Source organism: Eulemur rufifrons, chromosome 2 (assembly GCF_041146395.1).
Source record: "Eulemur rufifrons isolate Redbay chromosome 2, OSU_ERuf_1, whole genome shotgun sequence".
Classification (NCBI taxonomy): Eukaryota; Metazoa; Chordata; class Mammalia; order Primates; family Lemuridae; genus Eulemur; species Eulemur rufifrons.
The window spans coordinates 115,209,527-115,227,739 of NC_090984.1; the positions used below are offsets into that span (position 1 = coordinate 115,209,527).

At 35.1% G+C, this 18,213-nt stretch overlaps 1 protein-coding gene across 1 annotated transcript in view; it reads right to left on the reverse strand.

Annotated features, from left to right (window-relative positions):
- Positions 1-18,213, reverse strand: part of TRIP11 (thyroid hormone receptor interactor 11) — a 60,040-nt gene that overhangs the window by 21,152 nt on the left and 20,675 nt on the right. The window contains 8 exon segments of the mRNA XM_069489241.1: positions 1,645-1,748; positions 3,152-3,315; positions 6,819-7,012; positions 9,151-9,291; positions 11,784-14,813; positions 15,390-15,581; positions 17,398-17,484; positions 18,066-18,106. Coding sequence (XP_069345342.1) covers positions 1,645-1,748; positions 3,152-3,315; positions 6,819-7,012; positions 9,151-9,291; positions 11,784-14,813; positions 15,390-15,581; positions 17,398-17,484; positions 18,066-18,106 — 3,953 coding nt within the window.

Here is an 18,213-nt window from a genome sequence, read left to right on the forward strand (position 1 = left end):
CAGCCCCCTCTTGCTCTCCCACCCTCTCCTTTGCCCTTCCACCATGGGCTGATGCAGCAAGAAGGCCCTTGCCAGATGCCAGTCTGTCGATCTTGGACTTCCCAGCCTTCAGAACCCGTAAGCCATTAAGTTTCTGTTCATTATAAATTACCCAGGCTGTGGTATTCTGTCATAACAGCACAAAATGGACTAGAACACCTTCCCATCCACCAGATTGGCAAAAACTTAAAAAGTCTGATAACGCCAGGTGTTGACAAGGATGTAGAACAAGAACTCGTAGGCACTGCTGGTAGGAGTAAATTAGCAAAATGGTTTTAGAAAACAATTTGCCATCATCTAATAAAGCTGAAGTTGCCTATATGTATCCCTTAACTCAGCAATTCCAATCCAGATATACACCTAAAAGAAACTCTTGCATGTGTGCACCAGGAGATATAAACAAGGAAGTACATAAGCACAGCACATTGTATATAAGATATCTGAAATGTCCAGTAAAATGCGTAACTTAATTATATTTTCATTCAATGAATACATCAGTAAAGAAAATGAACCATCTACACACAGTAACACCCAGTAACATGGCTGAATCTGATGAATATTATGCTGGGCTTAAAAAAAGAAAAAAGCAAGCCTCAGAAGACTTACGCAATTTACAAACAGTTCAGATTCCATTTATATAGACTGCAAAAATATGCAAAACCAATTTATGGTTTGGAGATGCAAACCTATGATAAAACCATAAATAAAAGTTAGGGGTGATAAATATAAAATTCTGGAATAGCGGTTATCTACAAGGTGGTAGGAAAGATGAGATGGGGAGAGGTACATAAGGAACTTCAAAGGATGACATTCTATTTCTTATACAACGTGCTGAGTATGTGGGTATTTGCTGTTACTGTGCTATTCTTATATTTTACAGATATTAACTAAATTTTTTTGCAGCCACTTGATACTTAATAAAAAATTTTATAGAAAATATATCTTCATTTACTTGAGACATTAATGGTTCTGAACAGCACAATCATTACTAACGCCAAGTAAGTGAATTTTATTACTTTGTACCAGCTATTGTCAGAGACTACCTATGACTTAGAAAACTTTCTCCTAAACCTAAAAACAAGTCACTTTGGTGTCATATCTCCTCATAGGGGTTCATTTTTATTTATACCATATATATAACTAAAATATAGCATAAATATGAAATATAGCATAATAATAAAGAGAAAAATCTTTTAAAAGCTGATGCTGCAAAAGAAAAAGATCTAATGGGATAATACATCTTATTTTACTCAATGTGAAATACAGTGCTCAATATATTTTGTTGAAAGGAGAAAATTATAAAGTTAAAATTGTAGAATAATTTGGATTTTTTTTTCCCCAGAAATCTAAAATACCCATGTGTGCTAAAGAATTTAAATGTCCTATCATCTCTTACTTGCTATGTCTACTGTAAACTATGTCACTTGAGGGAAATCCTAAGTATCTTGCTCACTGTTATGCCCCAGCAGAGGGCCAGAAACAGAGCAGCCACTCAAACTACATTTACTAAATGAACAGTTTAGGAGATTGTTTCTAAGACAAAGATTATACAAGTAATCGTTTCATGAATAATGAAATCTACAAGAGCGAACTATTTTGACCTACCTGTAATGATACAACTTTTCCTTCCAGATTTTCTGCCTTTTTCTTCCATTCAGCTACAAGCTGTTTTTGTTTTTCTAGTTCAGCAGAATACATGGCTTTTTCCTCTATAAGAAAGTTACATTAGTATTTTGCAACTGTGTGATAAAACTGGAACTTTAAACCATTTGAAATTTTAAAAATGCAACAAAAACAGTTTAAATAGCTCAATAAGAAAATTTACATGCCTTAGTGATATTATTAAGTGGAGCTAAAGTAGTAAGAGCACTGTTTCCTCCACCTAAGCCCTTCTCCACCGTGTCTATCACACAGATTCTTCTGTCTCTTCATCACTCCACTCAGTATTTTCTCTTTGGCCATGCTTTCTCCATAGCCTCAGCACCGCCTACTTTGTATGCACACTCACTCTAGTGATTATATTATAAAACAGACCTAGAAAATGCTCATATTAAAAATTCAAGATTTCAACCACATTAGTAACCCTGAGAGGACCCATAAAGTTTTGCTTAGGCACAAAACTATAAGCCCCTGTTACTTCATTATCTTCATAGCCTCTAATCACTTTGCCCACAGCACTTAATTCACTGTCAATAACTACTGAATGCATGAATAAACAAATAAATGGGTGAATGATCAAAAGAGGGTAAACAAGGATGGGAGGTAGAATGTAAAAAAGCATATTTGATTCTCAGGGTAAAACTGTTCTGGATACTGTTACTGTGTCTCCAAAAAGTATTTTCACTTGGACTAGAAAATGTAGTTACCTCAAAGTACAGATGACTAAGAACAAGTTAATCAATATTTCAAAGGATAGTGACTACCAGTGATCAACACTGAAGTAAGTTCAACCTCCAACCACTATCTCAAAATCTAACCATCTTTTCCATGTGTGTCTCTTTCTTTGTATTCCTCTTTATCACTTGATCATCTTTCCTCATGTTACCCTTGTACTTCCTCAACTCGCACCTTAACTGGTAATATGATACTAAAACACATTTTAAGGCCAGGCACGGTGGCTAACACGTAATTCCAGCACTCTGGAAGGCAGAGGTGGGAGTATCACTTGAGGCCAGGAGTTCGAGACCAGCCTGGGCAACACAGCGAGATCCCATCCTGCAAAAAATAAAAAACTTTAGCCGGGTGTGGTGGCATATGCCTATAGTCCCTGCTACTCAGGAGGCTGAGGCAGGGGCATCCCTTGAGCCCAAGAGGAGTTCAGGGTTACAGTGAGCCATGACTGTGCCACTGCATTCCAGCCTGGGAGACAGAGTAAGACCCTGTCTCTATTTAAAAAATAAATAAAACAAATTTTTAATAATTACTATAGTTTATGTTTCCTAGTCTTAATTGTAAAAGGAATCTAAATAACTTGTTGATGACTACTTACCCTTCTCCTCTACGAGTGTGTAACCTTTTAAAGATTTCCCTATGTCTAAAACAGCACTTGAATAAGGCAAAATTACCAATAACTACAATTTTTCTTCATTGAAAAACTGACCCTACAACTTACCTTGTTGGAAATGCTCTAGTACCATCTGCAGGTTGGCTAGTGACAGAGCATACTGCTTTACTTCTTCCTGAGAGGCAGAAAGCTGCAGTGCAATTTTATCCCTTTGCGTGGAGACTACATTCAATTGTTCTTGCAAAGACTCTACCTGCAAACTGGCTTGATGGCTTCAAACAAAGAATAAAAGTCAAACTGCTTCTATCTATTTAGATACTTCAACAAAAACCATCTTCCTTATATCTTATTGCTCTAAATTTAAGTTAGATTTCAAAGTATTTAGATACTTTAACAAGATGAAACATCTTCCTTACATTTTTGTATTGTGGTAAAATATACGTACCATAAAATTTACCATTTGAATGTGTATAGTTCAGTGATGCTATGTACATTCACACTGCTGTGCAACCATCATCACCATCCATCTCCAGAACATTTTTTATCTTCCCAAACTGAAACTCCATACCTATTAAATAATAACTCCCCGCCCTTCCCTTGGCAACTACCATCCTACTTTCTATCTCCATGAATTTGACCTTCCTGATATTTTATCGTATTAAATTAAAGTTAGATTTCAAAGAATCTTGAAGAGTTCCTCATCTTTGTTCTCCCTGTTTTTATTGATTCAACCATTCTTCCTGTCAAAGTGACTTTGAACAAATGGCAATCCTTTTATTAATAAAGACTAAAAATTAGGCTAAATAAGAAATGTCAGCAAAAGAAAAATTTACAAATAGCCTGCAACTTTCATGTTTGCAAACTAAAACTCTAAGATGGAATTTACCATAAAATATTATGTTCTAAGGAAACATGAAGTCATATTGTCCAGCTTTTGACCTAATAAGGAATGGATTCTATGACACCTACTTGCTTTCAACACTTGCAATCGTGGTGAACTCACAACTTTCCAAAGGCTACCCCATTGATGAACTGCCCTGATTATTAGTTAAGTATCTTTTACTATCATCTTTCTTTCTGCCTAGATTAAGTACAGTAACTCCTACCCCAAATAATAATCCAGAGACCCCTAAGAAATTTATATAGCACCTATCCAGGCTTATGTCCCTGGTGCCCTTCCTTAATGTATAATGATTATATTCAAAATATTGCACTAGTCTTCCTGGGTTTTTAAATGCAGTTCTTATTCAAGAGCAGCCCATTAAAGCACATGAAGATTGCCTCACTTTGAAGAGACCTTACCCAATAGCACCCTCTTGTGGAAAGAACAGTAAATTGATCACTGGAACCTGAACTCCACCCCAAATGTCTCTGGACTTCATTCAACTTTGCTGGCTAGCAAATCACTCAAAGGGTGATTGTAACGAAGAAATGAGCCACAATGGCACTCAGAAAGTTAATAAATACCGAGTGTTAGTATTGTTAAGTAAGGGCTCAAAACACCATAATGTAGTTTGTAGATCTGAGTTGGTCAAACAACAAATACTTACTGAGTAGCTACGTGTATTATATATACTGTGTGATGAGTACAAAATGAATGGCATCATTGCTACCTACCAGGGACCTTACATTTCACTGGGTGGAAGACAGTATAAGACAGGTCAACAATTACTTATACCCTAACGTAAAATATAAGTGCCCTATCAAAGACTCAAAAAAAGTATTATGCAAGGTTTGTTTCTGGATGTGAAGCGTGGGATGCTAACTAAAGCACCCTCAGGAAGAAAATGGAATTTGAAGAACAGGTGGGATTCTCAGAAAAACTGTTAGGGATCAGGCCCACTCTTCAGACAGAAGAAAGAATATGAAAAGAAAAAGCAGAAGAAAAAGAAATAGGAAAACAGTGGCTCTATCTGAGGAAGTGAGTAATACAGTTTGGCTGGATGTGGATAATGTGAAATAAGGCTAAGGTGGTAGGGAGCCTGGGACCAAATCGTGGGAGTCCAGATTAGTTTTTGCAAAAAGGAGTATCAAGATCACAGCTCTACTTAGGGAAGGTTATTCTGGAAGTTATTATGAAGGATAAATGAAAGGGGCAGAGACTAGGAACTATTTTAATTAGAGAAAATATGGGCCTGAAAATTGCAAGGAAGGATTACAATATATAATGCTGTAACCTGAGGCTGTTTCGGCATTTCTACCAAAGTGAAAGACATACACAAGTGATCACTCATTGTTTTAACTCCCATTTTAAACAAGTTTTCCTTCTGAGTCTGAAGGTACAAAATACTCTCTGCAAAGCGGGACAGGGGTTCACACTCAGAAATATTGTCTCTACTGGCCTATGATCTCTTTGAAGGCAGATAATATCTACTATCTCCTTATATCTCCCTTAGCATCATACATAGTAAAAAGATAATAAAAAGATGCACATACTACCAATGCAAATATAAATGGACAGAATTTTCCTGGAAAATAATCTGGCAGTACAATCTCGAAAGTTTTAAATGAGCCTTGACCCAGAAGTTCCATTTCTCAAAACTTACACTAAGGAAATAATCTGTCATCAACACAAAAATACATGTCTTGGAATATCATGACAGCACTCAGTAGTTTTGAAAAGTTGAAACACTCTAATTGCCCAATAATGAACGACTGGGTTAAAGAAATTCTGGCAAATCCAAATAATGATATATTATGCAGCCATAAAATATTATAAAAATATATGGCTTAATATGTACTGACACTCATATTATCAAGTCACAGAAACAAGTTATAAAACAGCATGAATAACATGATCTCAATTTTGCTTTAAAAGATATATATAATATCTACACACAAATATAAAAGCATAAAGAGGCACAAAAAGATTATCTCTAGGTGGGTGGGATTCTGCTTTGTTCCTTTCATTTGTGTGATTTCCTAAGTGGAAAATACAATGTTTTTGTAATTTAAAAAAAAAAAACATTTTATTGAGATGAATGAAAATTTTAAATATATAATCAGGGAACTGGTCACTCACATGTTCTAATAAACCACCAAGAGTTAATTCTTCATACTGACCAGGTCTTCACCTTGCTACTTCCTTTACTCTCTCTAATATCTACACCCATTTCAACTTCAGATGATTTGATACTAACACCACATATATTAAATTTTATGGGAGCGGAACAGAGATAATTAAATCAGTCAGAACTTCAGACCATACTCCTAAAATGGCAAGAGGCAATTATCTAGGATGAAGGTTAGGATTCAGAGTGTCTGAATGCCAGATCTACTTAAGAGCCTCAATCCCAGCACTTTGGGAGACTGAGGCAAGATGATCACTTGAGGTCAGGAGTTCAAGACCAGTCTAGGCAACATAATGAGATCCTGTCTCCACAAAAAATTTTTTTTAAAAATTAGCCAGGTGTGGTGGTACATACTTGTAATCCTAGCTACTATGGAGGCTGAGGCAAGAGGTTCACTTGAGCCCAGGAGTTTGAGGCTGCAGTGAGCTATAATTGTGCCACTGCACTCCAGCCTAGGCGACAGAGTCTTGCTGTATTCCCCTCCCTCCCCCCAAAAAGAGTCACAGACTCCAGTGTGAAACTCACACACACATTCTGTGTCTGAGCTTGAGCAGGTTATTAAATCTCTTTACCCTCAGATTTTTGATTGGTAAAATGGAAGTAATAAATTTTGTGAGAATGAGCTAACATGAAAAATGCTACTAAGTCTGACACTCAAGAAGTGTTCAGTTAAAGTTAACACCAAAAAAAAAAGAAAAAATTACCTTGCATTTTCCATTGCATTAGAGGATGAAACTAGCTTTTCTTCCAATACTGTGACTTTCTTTCTTAGTTTAGCCTCTCTATCTTCTGCAGCCAAAACTTCACGGGTATAAGAATCTTCTGATTCTAAAAGATGGTTACGCAATCTCTCTAGTTCCTGGTTTAACCGAAATTCTTTGTCTCGTAAACGTTGGACCTAGGTAGAGGACATTTCTTTATTTTTCTTCTATAAAATGCTCCCTCCCCCAACAAAAGCCACTTTGTTATCAAATCTTTTTCCCATTATTGAAGTATATTAATTGTATACTAATTCCTCATAATGCAAGATATATTTACACTACGAAAAAATTCTCCTGAAATCATCTCGAATATTCATCTGCAAACTTTACAAGATCTTAGTCTCTGTGGCTGTAATGGAAATGGAATTATACAAAAGCACTCTGTATAAAGTATTCTTTGCAATAGACCACTTTTTCAGTAAATCTCACTTTTTTCATACGAGTAAGAAAATTTTCTTATATCCAAAATATGGTATGGTTTTCACTTTTGAAAACTGAAACAATATGCACCCTGGGAGATCAAAATCCTACTGTAGCACATCAGAAGAAGATTAAGCAAAATCATCTAAGAGATAAATTCATTTTATTAGGTTAAGTATGAAATGTCCAATTTCCTTAAGTACTAAGTTTGACAGTTGCTATCTGTGACATTTCACTTTGACACTTCTTGATTTTTTTTTTTTTTTTTTTTTTTTTGAGACAGAGTCTCACTCTGTTGCCCGGGCTAGAGTGCCGTGGCGTCAGCCTAGCTCACAGCAACCTCAAACTCCTGGGCTCAAGCAATCCTCCTGCCTCAGCCTCCCAAGTAGCTGGGACTACAGGCATGCGCCACCATGCCCAGCTAATTTTTTTCTATGTATATTTTTAGTTGTCCAGCTAATTTCTTTCTATTTTTAGTAGAGACGGGGTCTTGCTCTTGCTGGTTTCGAACCCCTGAGCTCAAACTATCCACCCGCCTCGGCCTCCCAGAGTGCTAGGATTACAGGCGTGAGCCACCGCGCCCGGCCTCTTGCTTTATTTTTATTGTAAAGGTACATCTTCAGTCTTTCAAAGGCACATTTTGGCTTGTGATTATCTTCTAAATTTTTTTTTAGAGCAATTTTTGTGAAACCATGGATAAGTCAAAAATTCATGTTATTTTCGAATATGAGTTCTGTCATGGAAACAATGCAGCACACACATCTGGAAATATCAATGAAGTGTTTGGAAAGGATGTGGCCAGTGAAGGCACAGAAAATCGATGGTTTGAGAAGTTCCATTCGGGTGATTTTAATCCTGAAAATGAGTCACATGGACAACCCAAGACCAAGGTGGATAATGATGAGCTGAAAACTGTAGTGGAAGTGAATCCATCTCAACCTACGTGTGAATTAGCAGCAAGGTTTGACATTACTATTCCAACAATATTGGACCATTTGAAACAAATCAGCAAGGTACAGAAGCTGGATAGATGGGGACTGCATGAATTAAACAAACATCAGAAGAGAAATCGTCTCAAAGTTTTCCTTGCTGTCATGACATAAAGGCAAACCATTTCTACACTGTATTGTTACAAGTGATGAAAATGGATTTTTTGACAATCGCAAGCATTCGGCACAATGGCTGGATAAAGATGAAGTGCCAAAACACACTCCAAAACTGAATATTCATCAGAAAAAGCTAATGGTGTCTGTTTGGTGGTCTAGTGCTGGTATTATCCACTACAGCTTCATAAAACCTGGTCAATCGATTACAGCAGATGTCTACTACAACCAACTGGACAAAATGATGAGGATGCTTGCAATTATGCAGCTGAGATTGGTCAATAGAGACAAGCCAACCCCCTTGCAAGACAACGCTTGACCACGTGTCACACAAATAATGCTGCTCAAACTACAGAAGCTGGACTTGGAAACTCTCTGTCATCCACTGTATTCACCAGACCTTGCACCAACTGGCTACCACTTCTTCCAGGCTTTGGACCATTTCTTGCAAGGAAAAATATTCAGTTCTCAACAAGCTGTGGAAAACACCTTTAGCGATTTCATCGCCACTCACTCTCCAGGCTTCTTCACTGCTGGCATAAACAAGCTACCGTTAAGATGGCAAAACTGTGTCAATAGTTTAGGCACATGCTTTGATTAATTGCACCATTTCTTGTTTGAGATATAATAAAGTACACTTTTGATTCGAAATCGGACATTTCATATTTAATGACCTAATACTTGACAATCCTTTCAGTTCTCTTAACAGTTATTAAACCGTTGATTCACTGTTCCTTTAAATATAAGTATACCTCATTCTGTAGGGCACTGTTTTCCATTTGTTTCTGTTTCAGGGACAACATGACTTGGTCTCTCTCCTGTTGAAATGTAACTGTCTTCTCCTGCATTGACTTAACTGCATTTAAAAGCTGATTCAACTCCCCAGTCTTGCCCTTTTGAAAAGAAATAACTTTAGCTTTAAAGAAAAATACATTTTAAAAAAGACATTTTCTTCATCAAATAATTAATTTAAAAACACAGTTAGCTATGTCGAAGTCATCAAAACCAAGGAAAGTCTGAGAATCTGACACAGTCTAGAGGAGCCTAGGAGACATGACTTCTGAAATATAATGCGGTAACCTGGATGGGATGCCAGAACAGGAAAAGGACATTTGGCAAAAATTAAGAAATTCAAATAAAGTATGAACTTTAGTTAATAGTAATGCCTCAACACTGGCTCATCAGCTATGACAAATAAATACACCACAGCAATGTAAGATGTTAACAACGGAAACTGGGTATGAGGTATAGGAGAACTCTCTCCAGTATCTCTGCTACTGTTCTATAAATCTAAAACTATTCTGAAAGAAAAAGTTTATTAGAAATGTTTTAAAAGGAACTCAGAACACAAAAATCTCTTCAAATTTACCCTATACAACAAAGTATTCACAAACCCCAAAATCAACAAAGTGTGTGTGTGCACGTCTGTCCATTCATAAGCATCCACAATTGTTGTTAGAGAAAATAACTTCACTGCAAAAGTAGGGCCATGAATTTCAGATGATAGTGAGAATTCTAAGAACCACAAAAAAGTGTCAGGTTGTTTACAACCAATTCTTTTCTCTGTTTAAAATATGTATAGCAAATGAATTTATTTATGATTTAGTATCTTGTAAGTTTTCATGTAGACTTTTTATTTCTTTAAGAATATATAATGCATCCCACTGAAACCAAAATATAAAACCATCTGTCCCTTTCATATCAACAGTCTCTCCAGGATAGGGAGGCCAGTATTTTCCAAACAGCTTTTCAGTTTATTTTTTTTCACATTACAGAGAAAAAAAGCAAATGTTTGAAAAATTAAATAGCATTGATCTACTGAGGGCATCCCTTTCTCCCTAAAAAAAGATGTCATCTATTATATTCAAAATACAATCTAAAGGTACTCTTAGAGTATTGGAAAAAATTAGTTCACATTAACAACCTTCAAGTAATATACTTAAGTACTACTTAACTAACTGGGGAAGCTTCCTAAAAGATAGGAGGGCCTTAATAAAATCTGCACACTTTAGATCTGTAAATGTCAATGAAATATAACTAAATTGAAGAAAATGCTAAAATTGCAAAAGAAAAAAATACATGCAACAGAAGACTTCATTGTCCTACATTCTTGTGTTCTACTCTTACAACCATAAGAAGCCACACCCAATTTTGGTTAGTGAGCAATAGGAAGCTCTAGCTTCTAAGAGTCTTTCTCATATCAATTATAGACTAGTACCATTAAAACTAAGAAGTTATCTCTGAAGGACGAAAACACCTCAACACTGACAATCAGTGTACCTACTTACTCAGATGGCAAAGTAGAAAATGAAGTAAAGTTTTCACAACTTTAATCCAAGACTCCAGGAGAGAACTTAACTGGCAAATGTAGTTTAATCATTTCGTATCTTGTGCCTGGCAGCATGTCAAAATGCTCAAGAATCACTAGTTGAATATTCTATTGTTCTGCCTATCATCTCTTTCCAAATTTCTACTACTAAAAGTATAGAAATCATAGTAAAAAGGTACTACTCAAACAAGCCCTACATAGCACCTATCATAGTGTAACAGGAGATCCTCAATAATTCTCATTAAAATGAACTGCATGTAAAAATTTAAATATATCAAAAGCTACTGGCACTATCCATATAACTGCTATGATCCTCCATTTTATGGTTGAATAAACAAACTCAAAGTCACATCAGTGACAGAGCTAGGATTAGAATATTTACTGAGCCTACTATGTTAAAAGTACTACTCATGGCTAATGCTTTCCAAATTCCAAGTGGTGACTAAATGATTTATAAAAATCAATTTGGGTCATCTAGCACATTGTTTTTTAAAAAGAGTATCACATGTGGTAAGGGTAATTTCTGGCTCCCAAAACTTCTTTTTAGTTTTACACACACACACACACACACACACACACACAAACAAGCTGTGTCACAATGTAAAATATATTTCTTACCGTAGATCATGGTCAAAGATCTACTGCATATTTCACAGTGGTTCCCCTTACCTATAAGAATCTCTAAAATGTTTATTAACCCTTACTAGCAGCTACTAAAATACACCTAAAATTTGGGTTAAATTGAAATGACTTCAAAATTCCCTCTTCTCACACACTTCTAAAGAAAAATATTAATTGCTACTAAATTCTTTTTTCTACTTAACAAGCTGTAAAAAATTAACATGCTACTAAAATATTTGGAAATATCTAATAATTTGGGGAAGATAATTCCAGATGCCTCTGAGGAAAATTTATTTAGAATGAATCTCAACACCTTGAAATACATATTCCTAATTGGGCAAATTTAGTCCTCTTCAAAGAGAATATCAATAAAGTAACATATTAAAGTCTCCTCCACACCCAACTTCCTTTTACAATACTCCAGCCAGAACATACCTGTTCTTTTTCTTTCAATAGTTGCTCAAAAGCCAGAGCCTTCTCCTTCATTGAATGACACTCAAACTCTCTTTCTCGCAGCATCATAGAAAATTTCATATTAGTTTCTTGTAATGCTTGATATTCTGTTTCCTTTCCCTTGGATGTTTCCACTATTTTTTCATTCTCCCCCTTTAGTTTACTAATGTCCATTTCTAAAATTAATATTCTCTCCTTCAAGTTTGTTACTGCCTGCCTCAAAAGTTCATTTTCATTTACTTTGTTAGTGAAATTTTCATTTGAGAAAAGTAACTGATCACTTTTGGTTTTGATTAAGAGGTCTTTTTCCTTAAGTAATTTTTGTAAAATATCTTGTTTCTCCTTCAGCTCCTTAATTTCTGAATCAGTTTGTTCATATTTTTTTCTTTCTAGCTCTGAGCTGGCAGCTATTGAATCAGACAATCTGTGATTATTTTCCTGAAGAGTTCTAATTGTGGCATCTTTTTCTTGCAGTGATTTCCTTAGCTCTTCTATCTCTTGCTGAAGAAACTGAGAAGACTCACTTGGTACATCAGAGTTACTTGCTCTAAGAGATTCTGCTGACTGGGGAGTAAGTGGAGATCCAGAAGACAGCTGGGGTGAAATAATATCAAGTTTTCCTAAAAGAAGATCCTTGGTATTATAAAGCTGCCCTATGCTGTGTTGAACTTGTGCTAATTCCTGCCCAAAATTTTTTAGTTTGGTTTCATTCTGCTCATAACTTTGGATCAGGCCAGTATAGTCCACTTGTAATTTAGAATTATTATCACTCTCAACCAAAACTTGTGCCTGAAGTTGATGAAGTTCTTCTTGAAGTTGGGCCGACTCATGTTGCATATTTTGTACTGTGGTCATAACTTGCTGTTTCCATTCTTCCATTTTCTTTACTTGTTGTTTTAATTTATCACGTTCCTGTAGGAGCTCCTCAAACTGATTACTGTTGACACCTCCAACCTCATCACCAGAGCTAGACGTTTGTAAAACTGCCAGCAAAGTCTGACATTTCTGACTTAATGCATCTATTTCAATGTCTTTTTCTCGAATGATACGTGATAAATTCTGAACAGTTTCTCTAAACATATCTTGGCTACTGCTTTCAAATCTAGTGGACAATTTTTTATTTTCATCTTGCAGTTTAATGAGGGCTGCTTCTTTGGCAGCAACTATATCCATCATTTTGTGATATTCTGTTTTTAGATGGCTATTTTCCCTTGTCTTCTCACTCAAAACTGCTAACACTTTTTCTCTTTCCATTGCATACGCCTGCAGTTGCTGTTGAAGGTAAACAACATCCTGGGTATAGGATGCTGAAGAAATTCTAGCGTGAAGAGCTTGTATCTCCAAATCTTTTTGCTGGATAATCTGAGTTAGTTTACCAACCTCATCTTTGGACAACTGATCAATCTGTTTAGTCAAAGATATATTCTTTTCATTTAGAAGTTTAATCTCTAGTTCTCGTTCTTTTATTCCTTTCACTAACTTTTCAGTTTCAGCTTTAGATAAATCATGCTTTTCACTCCCATTCTCTATATTAAGGCTCTGAACTTTTGTTTCTTGAAAAATATCAGAATTCTCTGTTTGAATGTCCGGTCTTTCTTCATGCAACTGGGTTTTGATTTGTTCAACTGTTTTTTGCAAATTCTTAATTTCCTCATCTTTCTCTACAAAGAGCTGGGTGTGGGTGACATTCATCTGCTCATGCTGGTATCTAAACTCATCCATTTCCTTCTTCTGCTCCTGTAAAGACTGAAGTAGTTGCATCTTACTCTGGTTTTGATCTTCAATTATCTTTTGGTAATGTTTAATTTCTTCTTCAAGATGATCCTTGATGGTATTCAGTTGAGATACCTCAGATTCTAGTCCGGTAACACTGTCAAGGGTTTTAGGTTCAGCCACAGGAACAGCTCGACTCTGCTGTTCCCTGAGTCGTTCTAGTTCTTCTTGTAGATGATTGTTTTCTTCTTTCATGGATCCAAGACTTCTATCCTTTTCCTCTATGGTCTGCCTCAAAATTTCATTTTTTCTTAAGGCCTGAGAATATTTATCTAATTCCTCTTGCAGCTCTGAACTTCTTTCTTCAAGTTTTTCAATCAAAATTTCTTTCTCGTGTATAAGCTGTGTTAATTGCTTCTGCTCTTCTAAACTAGATGATAAAATTTCCTTAGTTACTTTATGATCAGTATCCATTTGCTCAATATTTTTTTTGAGTTCAGCTATTTCAAAGTCTTTCTCTTGACTGAGTTTAATTAGACGTTCATGTTCCAGTTGTAAGGCAGAGGTATTCAAATTACGTGCATCTGACAGTTCTTCAATGGTTTGCTTATACTTGTTTGCTTCTTCCAACAGTCTCTTTTCAGCCTGACACAACTCTGCTTCTATCTGCCCTTTTTCCACTTTTAGAGTCTCCACAATAGTATTTTTTTCCAGAGAAATCTGATTGTTATCAGCAACAGTTTCTTCCAACTGCTGTCTTATGTCTTCACACGCTAAAACCAATTTTTCATTTTCCATTTTGAGATCAAAAGCAACTTTCTTTAAATTTTCATTGAGCTGTTCTAGTTCTGAAAGATTTTGCTTTAAGTTTCTAACTTCGGCTTCTCTTTCTTTAAGTACGTTATCCTTAAAATTACTGCTAGAGTCTTGATTAAGAGACTGCGTTAACTCATTTCTGACTCTAGAAAGATCCTCCTCATTTTGTCTAGTATATTCCTTCAGTTCAAAGTTCTCCTCCTGGGTGTTTAAATTATTTTTTTGTGATTTATTTAGCTGATCTACTAAATCTTCTACTTTCTCCTCAAGCTTCTGTTTGGTTAAATGTAATTCATTTAGGACCAGTTCACTTTGAATTAACTTTTCTTTCTGCACATCTAACTTCTTAGTGATGTTCATTTTATCATCTTCAAGTTGATGAACTCTCTTTTTTTCATCTTCTAGATCTTGTTTCAGTTTACTGATGATGCTATCTCCTTCATTTCGTTGTTTTGATAGCTGATCTTTTATCAAAATCATGTGCTGAAAGAAAAATTAATTTGCATGGTAACTTTATATTTTCTCATTTTAGTACCTGAAGAAAATTTTATAAAATTTTCATATATAATAGAAGAATAATCCTCAGATATTTCTAATCCTTTTTAAAACAATCTTTTTCTACCACAACATCTCTAACAAAATTATTTACTAATAACTTACAGCAAATCCATTTTGTCGTTTTTTTTATTTTATCATTTTAGGGATAAAGATTTAAAACCAAAGATAGTAAATTATGTTTGTTTATTTTTAACTCACTCTAGCCCATGGGCCAAATCAGGCCTGATGCCTGTTTTTGTAAATAAAATTTTATTGAACACAGCCACACTCATGTTTATATATCCTAACAGCAGAGTTGAGTAGTTACAACTAAGACTATATGGCTTGCAAAGCCAAAAATATTTACTATAAAGCACTTTACCAAAAAAAATTTCTCAATCTCTATGACTAGAGCATTAATGAACTAAAATATTAATTAAATCACAAAATTTAATTACATCCACTGTTTTTGCATGTTAATCCAGTATTAAGTCTACCTCACTGTCCTTAATAGAGTATTACCTTTGTAGCTGCTTGGTTCTGTTTGTCCAATTCTTCTAACTCAGCTACCAGTATTTCCTTTTCATTAATACTCTGACTAAGTTCTTGTTCCTTTGCCTCCAAATTAAGTCTTAAGTCATGTAAGTCTGAAGCTCTACTTTTGATTACCTCATATTCATTGTTCAATTTTAAAAGTGATATCTGAAGTTCTTCCTGAAATGATAAAAGGGAAAAAGCAACACATACTGTGAAACAAAAAGGAGACACCAAAAGATTAAAAATATATATATAAACATGACTTTGGAATCTATTATAAATACTCTCTATTGGAAACATTACTGAATAATATCTCAATAATGATACATCAAATTCAACAAACTATGGCCTTCATGTGCAATTTTATTTGCAGCTTCAAACAAAACATTTCTATAACCCTAGGCGAGATGCAAAGATTGTAAGCTTATCTTCTAGCTCCAATTCTTTATACAAAAAGTCTCCATTTGAGATCCTAAATTCCTTAATTAAAAGAACCTGACATATACCTCATAAATGAGACCCAACAAAAGCTGTATTAGAGCATATGCATTACAATTCTTACTTCCTTCTAGTTCAAAAGTTTATTTTAAACTACATCTGGAAGATGAAAATAGCATTCTCTTATGTCTTTGTAAAGTTATCTACTCAATTAGGAAAACCACATTTTTTTCAGGTGGATCTTGAGAGCACACACAGCCTTATAGGTACTTTTGACATTCTTAATCAGTAAGCAGATCCACCACAGACATGGTTCAAGAAAGTGTTACAACGGACTACATAATATCAAAAGAAAGGAGAATCAGCTACCAGGAATAGCTACAGAATCCAAAAACATCATGAAAAGGTTATAGGTCCTATGAGATATGGGCAGAAAGGTCTGCAAACTATAAAATATACCTAGGTCAATCAGATAAAGAGCAGAATACAAAGGGAGCAGAAACAGAAAAAAAATATATAATATAGTAATAAAAAATGACCAGGAGACATGACTGGCATTTAGTGAGTAGAAAAAGGGGTAGCAAGAATCGCACAGCACATAGGACAGTGCACACAACCAAGAATTTTCCCACTTAAATGCCAACTCGCCCCCCCCCCCCCCCCCGTTTTGGGAAACACTGCTTATATACTAATGTGGAAAGATGTTGAAAACATACTGTCAAGATATGTAAGAGCAGTACTGACAGTATGCTGACATTTGTATTTTTAAAGCTATTTGTATATATAATCATACATGCATAGATATAGTCTGGAAAGAAATATCAGAAATTGGTAAGAGACTACCTCTGGGAAAGAGGCCAAGCAAAAGAGGTGCAAAGGACAGATACCACTTACTGTCTGAAGTTTGTCAATATGTATTATTGAACACACATAACACTAAATAGGTATTACTTTAAAAAAGCTAAGAATTTAAATTAAGACACTGGCCTTTAACTGGATAATACCAGCTTATGACTGTCCTATATTAAAATACCTGCATTAGCCAATTACCCCCAAGTGGTACAAACAAAAATACCTCTCCCCATACAGAATCTTATCCATCCTTGCTACCAATACACAAAAAAACACCTTATTTCCACCACTGAAATTGCTCCTCTTTGCCCCTCACCACTAATAAATTCCTGTCCACCACAATGGACACATTCTGAGGCATATACAGTTATTAGTTATTACAGTACGCCACCCCAGACCTCCTGACCCACCTGTGTACGCTGCTGCTGTCAGAACTTCATCTGTAACCAAAACAGGGCCATTACGTATCTTTCCTGTTCCTATCTGTGTGCTTACTAACTTATCTCTAAACATAAACTCTGGCCAGCCTCTCACATGCTGAACCTTGCCCAGGTTCTTCAACCTGTCTTGACAAGCATCAATGAGATCAGCTTTGTCTTCAGGACTCTTAAAAACTAAACATTTAATTTTGATATAAACTGGCCTTTAGCTGTGAACTATTAATACAGCATTTTAATTCTGCCCCCATTTTTACAGCACCCACCTTTTCTTGACTCAATAATGACTTCTCTTTTTCTAAAACTTGGACTTGCATTTTAAGTTTCAGATTGTCTTCAGTGAGACTGTTATCCTACAAAAACGTTAAAGCAGTGTTTTCAGATGACAAGAAATTTCCAGTTTACCAAAAAACAGGCAAGCTATATAACTGTGCACTTCTACTCGGTATTTCTTTTGTGATATATAAAAATCATAAGAATGCAACATTGGAAGATAGAAAGCCAGTCATTCATTTTAGACATTCTTATAGAAGATTTATTATATTTGAAAAATACAAAAATATATTCAGAAAATAACTTGCAATTATTAGAAAAAGAAACAACTCCCTCAATTCCTTAAGAAAAATCAAAATGCATTTCTCACTTTGGTATAGGATTTGCTTCTACTAACTCTACACATACATTTATCAAATTAATCTTCAAAGAGATATACCCGCATTTTTCAATTATGAAACTTACTCAATTATGTCAATTTATATTGCAAAAAGTTCGTTATTAATCAGTAAACATAAGATTACTGAGACGAAAGTTCCTAAGGTTAGTTCACATAAACTTATTTAAAAAAAAAAAAACAAAATAAAGCAACTATAATAAATCAAAATACTTTTTCTTAGTAAATCAATGAGGAAAGCTTTTTCCTTCAAAATGAATTTACCTGGTTTAAACTACTCAGTCTCATTATTTCATTTTCCGCATCTGTAAAAGCAAATGAATTTGACATTAAAATTATTTAGAATAACTTATTACTTCCTACATTAAACTCAGGAATGCAACCCAATCAACATATTAACTGCCATGTGAGT